Here is an 11,447-nt window from a genome sequence, read left to right on the forward strand (position 1 = left end):
GGAGTCCGGGTCAAAAACCGCTTCATTTTCTAAAAACCGTTTAAAATGCCGAGTCGGAATGTTCAAGAATACTCTAGATATTTATTCCTAGTCAAATTTTATCTTTTGGTAAAATATCTTCCGTATATCATATTTTACAGAATAAGGAAGTATAGATCCACCGCAATTCCATAACAGAAACGCGAAAATCTTTCTTCCGGAGGAGGAAACCTTTGGGGAAATGACGCAGCAGATGCTGCGCCTCTTAGAAAGACCGCATCAGCTGCTACGCCTCCTCCCCAGCCCTCTTTGGCTGTTTACGGAATATTTCTGTGATTTCTTTCCAAAGTTTGGGTTATTCCAAAACTCTTCCACATTTTTTTGGTATAAATAGAGACCTCCGGTCTACATATTTTTCACGCGAGTGTCCGCCCTTCTCTTCTCCTTTTGTATTCTAGACCTTGCTCTAAGCTTTCGACGCTTACGTGCTTGATCTACGCGACCACGTAATCTCAGATCATTCTGAGTACCAGTCACGTTGCATGACCGACCAATTTGACCACTACACACCAATCAATCAATCAATTAATCTAAATCCTCTAACGAGGGCACTTTCTACATACATTCGAGTCGAGCAATCACTAACGTTAACTTAGTTAATCTCGTTCCGTGAAACATGTAAGTCTGAGGATGTAAATCCCACTTTTGATTTATGTTTTTATTTTTGTACCAATTAATGTAAGATTTACGTCAAAAGTAAACTCAAAACCAATTTTAAAAAATCTTTTATAAACCCGTTATTACAAAACAAGGGAGATCAGACACTAAGAAGAAACGCAGCAGTAGCTGCGCCTCTTCGAAGAGTCATAGTGTATGATGCGCCTCTTCTAGAGGCTGCTTGCTGCTCCTGCCCTTCTTCTTCTTCTTCTTCTTCTTCTTCTTCTTCTTCTTCTTCTTCTTCTTCTTCTTCTTCTTCTTCTTCTTCTTCTTCTTCTTCTTCTTCCTTGGGTTTCCATTGTTTTGCTTTTTTCGTCTTATTTTCTTGTTTCCTTTCGTCTTTTAGTACATAAACTATATTTTAATAATTTCCTTTTAATTATAACGTTTTATTAGACTTAAATCCCTTATAATTCGATATTTGCGGGTTTTCGTCACTAAATCGAACCCGGATTTTAGGAACTCGATTTGTCCATATCAAGTTTTTGAGATTCGTATTTTGTACATACTTTTTATATTCTATTTTATTTGTAAATCTGAGTTTAACAATATATCAATTCCACCATCGTAAATATAGAGTCTAACTCGTTTTAATTCGTTTTTATCCGTTTTTCTCGCTTTTATGACGGTTCCAGATGTATATAAACCTGCTAAATCACTTTTACTCGAGTTCCCAATCAATAATTGATCTTAAAATCACCAACGAACATTAACGGATTGCGGTTCTGACTTCACAGAGAAAGCTCAACTTTAGAACAGACGCAGGAGGAGCTGCGCCTCTTCCAAGCGACACAGCATATGCTGCGCCTGTTCTGGGTTGATTTCTGCCCCTGAACTGATTTTCGCCTTGACGTAGTCTTTAATTACGTGTTTAATTAACTATTAATCATAATATTGTCCATAATCTGACCTATTTTATTTACTTTAATTTCTACCCTTCTATTTTCTTCTATTTTCATCTTCATATCCCATCTCAAGTGTATTTTTGACGTAAATCAATTTAACCATTGTAATCATTGTAATTATAATTATTGTAATTTATTTAAAGTTTGTTTATCGCTTTTGTATGATTTATTTTCCCGTCTTTCACATGTAATCAATCATGTTGGAGTTAGTGTCCTCCACAATAGTGCGTTAACATAATAAATCTCATTAATGGAATATCATCAGATATTTAATTATTTGATCCTCGTTAGTTGATTAACGTAAATCGATAACGGTTGGCTGACTAGAGTTTGACGTTATTTTCGTGAGACGGCGGTGATCAACTGACCCCTTTCGGTCACACCTATAGGAACGAACCCCAATTGATAACTAATTAGTTGTATGAGATACAATTTATTTAGTCCCTTGATTTTAAGACTAAAAAGTTAGTCGATTATTTTTAGAGAGATTTCGAGTTGCGAACTCGAGGAGCGGCAGTTATTATTTAATTATGTGATAATTGAATAATAAATTTTGGGAGATGGGTTTTAGTTAATTAACTATTAATTTACTAAAATTGTACTAATTGATTAATGTGATTAATATTAGTACGTAAATAATATGTGTAGTGGTACACGTATATTTACGGAGTGAATTGGACGAATTAATTATGGAAGTATTTAAACATGAAATGATGTTTAAAATAAAAATTACACGTATTTGTGCGACAAATATAAGAACCAACATGGACCCGTAAATGGGCAAGTGGACCGTGTAAAATAAGAGTAGTGGATGATTACTCACATAATCATTTCACCTTATTTTGTATACTACCATAATTTATCTTATATAAGATTTTGCATGTGATATAAGATGAAAAATATAAGACAAAATTTGTCCACTCTAACACTCCTTCCACCCGCCACTTTTCCCTTCCTTTATACTCCACCCTTTGTTCATTTCTACACTACATCATTTTGATGATTTGCATGTGAACATAATATCTTCTTCTCTCTAAAATATTATTCATCTTTACTAAGTTTGTTAGTAAACATATATAATTACTAAGACTTGTTAGTAATATCATAAATAATATCAAAGGTTCAGTATTAACAAGTTCTAGTTCAATACTTGTTATTATTTTTGGGTAAGTTCTTGGGTGCAACAAGAAGGAGATCTTCTCTTTGAAGATTTGTAAGGAGGATCATCCATTTGGAATAAGATCAAGAACAAGCTAGTAAGGTGAACTAGTTTGTGCCCTTTTTACCAAAAATCAATGTAAGGAAATTGTTTTTCTTTATACTTTCATTTTTATGCTTTCATATTAGCATGCATGTTACATAGATCACCTAAATGACAAATTATGTGATAATTTATTTTTTTTAGAGAGTCTAATATGGATCTATAATCTTTCAAGTGGTATCAGAGCTTAAGCTTGTAATTTGCATGTTGATTTTAAGCATTTTAATGAAATATGAGATAATTTATAAAAACTCAAAATTTGTGTTAGAAGAGGTTTTAGCACGAAATTTTTGGGACATGTATACCTACTGCTCAAAAGGTTTTTGGTATTTTTGGTAATTTTTGAAGTTATTTTGCTATTTTTAATGATTTTCGGTAGAAAACCGAGTCAAAATGCCATATTTTTGTTAAAAATTGACTAAAAATAGTTAAATGTTGATTCGGTGCATGGATTTTTTATGGTATTTCATGCATGTTTTCTACTGATTTTATGCAAAAAGTTGGAGGTTGGTTCGAATTTTTTGCATGTTTATTGATTTTATGAGATAAAAGTCGATAAAAGTGAAATTAATTAATCATAATTTCGAAACATTAGATTCTGCCCATGATAAATTTATGTACATTTAAGAATATTATTTAAATGTTAAAAGTGATTTTGCATGTGTGTTTTCACTTTGTTTTGATGTTTACTGGTTTTAGTGGTTAAAAACCGATAAATATCGATCTTTTTCTTTATAAAATTTATCCGGAATTTTTGGGCAATTTTTCTAATATTTTGGTGTTCTTGGGAGTGTTCCAGAATACTAAAAAAATTTTGTTTCAATTTTTGGGGTAATTTTTCAATTAATTTGGATTTTTACTTAAATATTATGATTTTATCGATTAAATTAGCAAAATATCACCAAATCAAACTAATTATTTATCATAAAATTAGTGAGGACTAATTTTGAGGTTCAAAACAGTTTGGACAATTAGTTTGGACTTAAATGAGATTTAAGAAGTTGATTATTGATTTTTACATGTTAAAAATCGATTAAATTCACAAAAACCGAGATGGATACCAACGAATGATAGATAGGGCGATTTTGGCATCATTTTACAGCATTTTAAGCATATTTATTTAAGTTGAATGAATGATTGTCATTTATTTAAAGTATTTATCTTGTTGTACCTAGTATGGCCTAGTTAATTTTAATCGTTATTACCCGAAATGAATGGGAATATCGATTTGTTTGTAATTAAATACGATCTCGTATCGTCGGTTTGTAATTAATTAATAGTTTTATTTATTTTATTAATTAATATATAATAGGAATAGCTATGTAATTTAATTGTAATAGTTATTTTTACCGGCGTTTCCAAAAGACGGATTACAGCGAGACGGAGTCTATTTTTGGAAGGTGTTCCAAATCCCACAAGGAAGAGCCACTTATGGAATGAAGAGGCAAGAGACCAAGGAGTTGGTTTCCGAAATGTAATAGACTAGTTTTTATTAACTAGGTGGCCATACTAGGATTTATTCATATGCTTACATGTTTGCTTGTTTTAATTTTGCGCATGCCAAAATCGCCATTCACATGCATTTTATTTTCGCGGTTGTCAATTCACGTCATTTACATTCACCGAATTAATTCACTTATAAGGAATTTATGACTAAATTGACAAGATCTCTCACATAACTAAAATTGAGATTAGCCTTACCAATTAGTAACACCTATGAATCTCTTGTTCATTAGAGCCACGCTCGCCCAAGCGGGGTGTTCTCTTTTTACCTTGGGTAAGTAGGGTGGTAAACGGTTATCACACGCTAAAATTGGTTGGACTCAACGGGATATAAGACGGTCTTGTGTTCCGGGGCTAGTAGATGAATTTGAGGAAATTCGTCGACCAAGAGTTCTAGAGGTAGAATTAGTCAACGTGACTTACCGAATTTACGCAATTATGGGATGTTTCGTCCAAGCGATGCTCATTTTTGTTTAATATTTGGGTCTTAGAATCATTTATGTAATTTAGTGGGAGGTCATTATATAAATGCTAAAACTTGCTAAACATGTTTTTACAAGTAATTTTTAAAACAATGAATGTTAATTTTCCCTTTTTGTTGTAGCATTTTAATTCGCAATGGCAACTTCATCAACTCCATCGACTACTTCACTAGGCAAAGATTCATGGTTAAGGTCCGTAATGGACAAATGTATTTTAAAAGATGACGGTAGTAACTTTCTTGAATGGGAATCCAACACCAAAAGTGCCGCGTTGTCCGTCAATGTGCTCACTTACTTGACCGATGCTCCTCCAATCAAGCCCGGTGCAAGAGCTTCATCGGCGGTGCGGACCGCCTATGATGACTATGTGAGGATGTTGAATGATATCAAGAATGTGTTGATATGGTCAATATCCCCAAAGCTCAAGCTATAATGCATTTCTTTAAATGCGTACGAGATTTTCACTCGTATGATCACTATGTTTTCACAAACACCAAAAGTCCGTCAATACAATGCGGCGGCACGCTTCTTTGAAGCTAAGCTTGAGAGGGGCCAAAAGTTTGGTCCTGATGTACTCAAAATGGTCGAATATGTTGACATCGTAGAGCGTCTAGGGTGTAAGATTCCTAAGACTCTTGTGGTGGATAATATCCTCCACTCACTCCCCACCAAGTTTGCCATGGGCAAACTACAACATGAATGACATGGATAAGAGTTACCATGAAATTCATGCACTCCTCACCCAAGCGGAGAGGGATATGGAGGCTAGTGGGAGTGAAAAACGAGATGTTTTAACCATGAAGTTAAAGAACATGTTCCTTGGAGTCAAGAAAGGAAAATGGAAGGAAAAGTCCCAATTCAAGAAATCGTCAAAGAAAAATGACAAGGGAAAGGGGAAGGCCGTTGAGAATGGCAATCCCAAGGCAAAAAGTGTCAAGCTCTCCGAGGCCGAATGTTTCCATTGTAATGGGAAGGGGCATTATAGGAGGAGTTGTCCCAAATACTTGGAGGATCTCAAGGAAGGGCGTGTGACGCCTATTGGTATGATTTCCTCTCTCTATGTGATAGACGTTAATTATGCTTGTACTTCCACTTGGGTACTGGATACCGGATGTGGCTCTCACCTTTGTAACCATTTCCAGGGTTTAAGGGACGTACAAGCACTAGCAAAAGGTGATGTGGATCTCCGCATGGGCAATGGAGTTAGAGTAGCCGCCGTTTCCGTGGGGACCTATGTGCTCACTTTAGCTAGTGGTTTAGAGTTGTATTTAAATAAGTGTTATTTTGTACCAACTTTAACTAAGAACATCATCTCCATTTCCGCGTTAGATGCGGAAAGCTTTTGTTTTATGATTAAGGACAAGTGTTGTACTTTTTCTTTTAATGATGTGGTTTATGGCAAGGCCATTTCAATTGGAGGAATTTATGTTTTAAATGATGTTAATGACGTTTATCATGTGGAAACTAAAAAGCTCAAAATGGGTGATCCAAACGAATCCTACCTTTGACATTGTCGTTTAGGCCACATAAACGAAAGACGCATTAAGAGACTTGCTTCATCAAAAGTGCTCAAACCATTTGGTTTCGAATCTTATGGTACATGCGAATCTTGTCTTCTAGGCAAGATGACTCGTGCACCTTTTGCGGGAAAAGGGACACGAGCTAGTGAGGTTTTGGCTCTCATACATACGGATGTGTGTGGACCATTAACCATCACCGCTAGAGGAGGTTTTCACTACTTCATTACTTTTACTGATGACTTAAGTAGATATGGGTATGTCTACTTAATGAAGAACAAGAGTGAAGCCTTTGACAAGTTCAAAGAATTCCAAAATGAATTAGAGAACCAATTGGATAAAAAGATAAAGACCCTACGGTCCGACCGTGGTGATGAGTATTTAAATATTGAATTTGATTCACACCTAAAAGATTGTGGTATAGTATCACAATTGACTCCTTCTAGCACACCGCAATTAAATGGTGTGGCCGAAAGGAGAAACCGAACTTTACTTGATATGGTTCGGTCCATGATGAGTCTAACTGAGCTTCCTAGTTCAATTTGGGGTTTTGCTCTCTTGTCTGCAGTATTTTCACTAAATCGAAGCCCGACTAAAGCGGCCGATAAGACTCCGTATGAGATATGGACAGGGAAAGTCCTTCATTTGTCATTCATGCGTATTTGGGGTTGCAAAGCGTACGTTAAGATCAAGTCTGACAATAAGCTTGCACCCAAGTCTGACAAATGTCTTTTTGTAGGATATCCCAGGGAAACACGTGGCTATTACTTCTACAATAAACACGAGAACAAAGTGTTTGTGGCTCGTGATGCTGTCTTCCTAGAAAAGGAGTTTATTTCTAGGAGACAGAGTGGGAGAAAATTTGAACTTGAAGAAGTTCGAGAGCCACAAACCGAGAATGAGGTAGAGGAGAACGTGGAGGATAGCATTCCCTCTTCCTCTGAAACGGTAATTGTTCCTAGAAAGTCAAGTAGGATTTCTAATCCACCTGACCGTTACCTTGGTAACATCGAAGAGGATGGTGTTTTGTTACTTTTTGAAAGTGATGAACCCACTACCTACAAATGGGCCATGTCTAGTCCCGACTCCTCGCTTTTGCTAGAAGTCATGCGGTCCGAAATGGATTCCATGTACGAGAACCAAGTATGGGACTTGGTGGATTTACCTGAGAGAGTGCGACCTCTTCAGTGTAAATGGATATATAAAATTAAGCTCGGCGTGGATAAACATGTGGATGTTTACAAAGCTAGATTGGTGGCAAAAGGTTTCAGCCAAGTTCATGGTTTACACTATGATGAAACCTTCACTCCAGTCGCTATGCTTAGGTCCATTAGGATAATCTTAGCGGTTGCCGCATTTCATGATTATGAGATTTGGCAAATGGATGTCAAAACCGCCTTCTTGAATGGGATTCTAGAAGAAGAGGTGTACATGATACAACCTGAAGGTTTTGTGGATACATCTAACCCTAAGAAGGTGTGTAAGCTCAAGAAGTCCATTTATGTCTTAAACAAGCATCTTGGAGTTGGAATCATAGCTTTGATCATGTTATTAAACAATATGGTTTCACTAGAAGTGTGGAAGAACCGTGTTTATACATGAAGTTTAGTGGGAGTAAGGTTGCATTCCTTGTCCTATATGTGGATGACATAATGCTCATTGGGAATGATGTTCCATCACTCACATCCGTTAAGGAGTGGCTAGGGAAACACTTCCAAATGAAGGACTTGGGAGAAGCACAACGGATCTTAGGTATCCAGATCTATAGGGATAGGTCCAAGAGGATACTAGCATTGAGTCAAGAAGCTTATATTGACAAAGTCTTGATCGGTTCAATATGAAAGACTCCAAGAGAGGATTTCTACGTATGGGCCAAGGGATTACTTTGAGCAAGTCACAGTCTCCCTCCACCCCTAAGGAAATTGAACACATGAAGACCGTCCCTTATGCTTCCGCTGTTGGGTCTATCATGTATGCTATAATTTGCACTCGTCCCGACGTTGCGTATGCCTTGAGCATGACAAGTCGGTATCAAGCCAAGCCTGGTAAGAGTCACTGGATAGCCGTAAAGAACATCCTTAAGTACTTGAGAAGGACTAAGGATTCGTTCGTAGTGTTTGGAGGAGAAACTGAGTTGCGTGTAAGAGGTTACATGGACGCAAGTTTCCAAACCGATCGGGATGACATGAAATCCCAATCCGGCTATGTGTTTATGCTAAATGGAGGAGCTGTTTGCTGAAAGAGCTTCAAGTAAAGTGTTACTACGGATTCTACAACAGAGGATGAGTACCTTGCAGCGTCTGAGGCTGCGAAGGAAGCTGTTTGGATTAGGCAATTCATGGAGGGGCTAGGAGTAGTCCATTCCGCCAAAGATCCTATCACTCTATATTGTGATAACAATGGAGCTATTTTTCAAGCCAAAGAGCCTAAGTCTAGTAACAAATCTAGACATATTGAAAGGAAATACCATGTAATTAGAGATTATGTGGAAAGGAAGGAAATTGACATTTGTAAGGTTGGGACAGATGATAATATTGTTGATCCTTTAACCAAGCCTTTATCAAAGGCTAAGCATGATGGTCACGTCGTCGCTATGGATTGAGACGAGTACCAGATTTTCTTTAGATTATGGATATGTAATAATTGGATAGTGTATCTCTTATTATATATATGATAATCACATTCATTGTTTTCGCATTCATTTCTTTTATGAATCTTTTATTTAGTGTGACTAAATTTTAATACCTTGTTTATCTGAATAAGTTGTGGAGACAATGTTGAACACTATTCAAGTGAATAAGATGAACATTGTATTTTGTTCCTAGTCACTTAATGAGGTGACGTCTCGGAGTGACTAGATTATAAGTCGATTGATGGTTGTTCAACACCATAAGGTCATATGTGATGACTGGTCGATTACATAGGCAGTGTGTGTGACACTTTGCCGGACAGTGACCGTTTAGAGAGTCCCTAAGTTCTATTATAGACGCCTGGTCTTGGCGGGGATCTCTAAGATGTTTTAATGAGTCGATTCTTTTGACTGGAGACTATTATCTGAGCAAGTGCAGCTTTCGAGTGACTTTGGTTTCTGTCCTAGGTCGTGCCGTGAAAGGAGACCAAAAAGGAATTTACTAGATCATGGTGAGCTGTATTGTGCAATAGGATAAATAGGGCATACAGGAATTGTCCACCCACGTTGGGTAACTATATCTCAAGGCCACTCGAGGAGTTAATGACTACAAATGCGTGGCCACGCTCGGAAGTAATCCGTGAGAGATTTTTCCGGTCAGGTAGTCACACTCCCGATCGAGAAAACCACTCGCGATATGTTCGTGTGCAAGTGCGACCTGAAAGACACCTTGCATTGAGTGGGAGATTAAAACGGACAAGAGAATTGGTAGCGCACACCTTGTGTCGGACAAGTGGGAGATTGTTGGAGTTAGTGTCCTCTACAATAGTGCATTAACATAATAAATCTCATTAATGGAATATCATCAGATATTTAATTATTTGATCCTCGTTAGTTGATTAACGTAAATAGATAACGGTTGGCTGACTAGAGTTTGACGTTATTGTCGTGAGACGGCGGTGATCAACTGAACCCTTTCGGTCACACCTATAGGAACGAACCCCAATTGATAACTAATTAGTTGTATGAGATACAATTTATTTAGTCCCTTGATTTTAAGACTAAAAAGTTAGTCGATTATTTTTAGAGAGATTTCGAGTTGCGAACTCGAGGAGCGGCAGTTATTATTTAATTATGTGATAATTGAATAATAAATTTTGGGAGACGGGTTTTAGTTAAGAGTAATTTAATATTTACTCCCTTTTACAAACCTCTTTTCTAAATTTACTCCCTTTTGAAAACTTTTTATTATTTTACTCCCATGAAATGTTCTCAGGTCAAAAATTGCACCCAATTTGACACTCCGGTGACATATTCCGTCAATATTTGAAATTTCTGATTTTAAGTCTATTTTTAAGACGAAAATGCCCTTCCCTCTTCTTATATACTCTTATAGGTCTTCTCTCTCCTATACTTCACCTCACTTCATTCATTCATCCTATTTTTCCCCAATTAAGGTATGTTCATCTTCTTCCTCTCAATTTTATTTTGTTGTAATTACTACTTAGTATAGTGTTCTGCAAATTTGCGATTTTGTTTCAAAAAATTATGCAATTAGGGTTCATATATGCGATTTTATGCCATTGAATTAGTAATTTACAATTTTTGATTTTCTGCAATTAATTTAGGGTTCATGTTTTCTGCATTTTTGTTTCAAAATTTAGGCGAGAACATGTCAATGGAAAGCAGCTATGAAAGTAGTCATCATAGTGTTGTTGATGAGCAACCCAAAAAGTGTCTGTGCGGTGTCCCGGTTGCCATTTTGACGTCTTCCACACATGACAATCCAGGGAGGAGGTTTGAAAGGTGCAAGTTTTCTAACCCATCAGCTGGTATGGGGGGATGTCGTTGGTTTCGTTGGCACGATCGTGTTCAAACAGAGTGGCAGAAAGACATAATCAACAAGATGAAGATGGAGAAAAGAGTGAATGAGTATGAAGTTGGTTGTTTGTCTCGTGAAATTCAATGGTTGAAGGATGATAGGAAGAAGCTTCAGTTTGAGATTGAAAACTTGAAGAACAAAGCATTCATGTCTAAGTGTGAAAGGGTTAGTTATTGCAAAGGGTATCCATTGGCAATTGTTTTTGCCATTTTCATTGTTTTGATCATAGTATGTACTAAGTAGGCGAAACTTTGGATGAATGTAATGTCATGAGTACTCTAATGTTCAAGAATTTGGCAGTAATGACAATGGTAGCATTTGGTTATGTGCGAATTTGGTGTTGATGAAATAATTTTGCATTTGTAGCCTTTCACTAATTTTCTGGTTTGATTGTTCATTTCTCACATTTACACAAGTAAATGCACTTCAAAAGTAAACAAATAAACCAGAAAATCACAAGGGCTTGTTCAATGAACAACCATCTAAACAATTGTTACTGCTTGAAAGGCAACTACTGCAGTATACACAAACCAAACCAACTGCAACACACTTTCATCTCAACAAACAGCCTA

The 11,447-nt window shown here is 36.7% G+C and overlaps 1 protein-coding gene across 1 annotated transcript; it reads left to right on the forward strand.

Moving 5' to 3' along the window:
• The first annotated feature begins 10,665 nt into the window (after window positions 1–10,665).
• On the forward strand, window positions 10,666–11,118 carry LOC141649605 (uncharacterized protein At1g43920, Chloroplastic-like). Its single transcript, XM_074458290.1, has one exon. The coding sequence runs from the start codon at window positions 10,666–10,668 to the stop codon at window positions 11,116–11,118; it is 453 nt and encodes a 150-aa protein (XP_074314391.1).
• Window positions 11,119–11,447: the final 329 nt, after the last annotated feature.

This window comes from Silene latifolia, chromosome 3, assembly GCF_048544455.1.
Source record: "Silene latifolia isolate original U9 population chromosome 3, ASM4854445v1, whole genome shotgun sequence".
In the NCBI taxonomy this organism is placed as follows: domain Eukaryota; kingdom Viridiplantae; phylum Streptophyta; class Magnoliopsida; order Caryophyllales; family Caryophyllaceae; genus Silene; species Silene latifolia.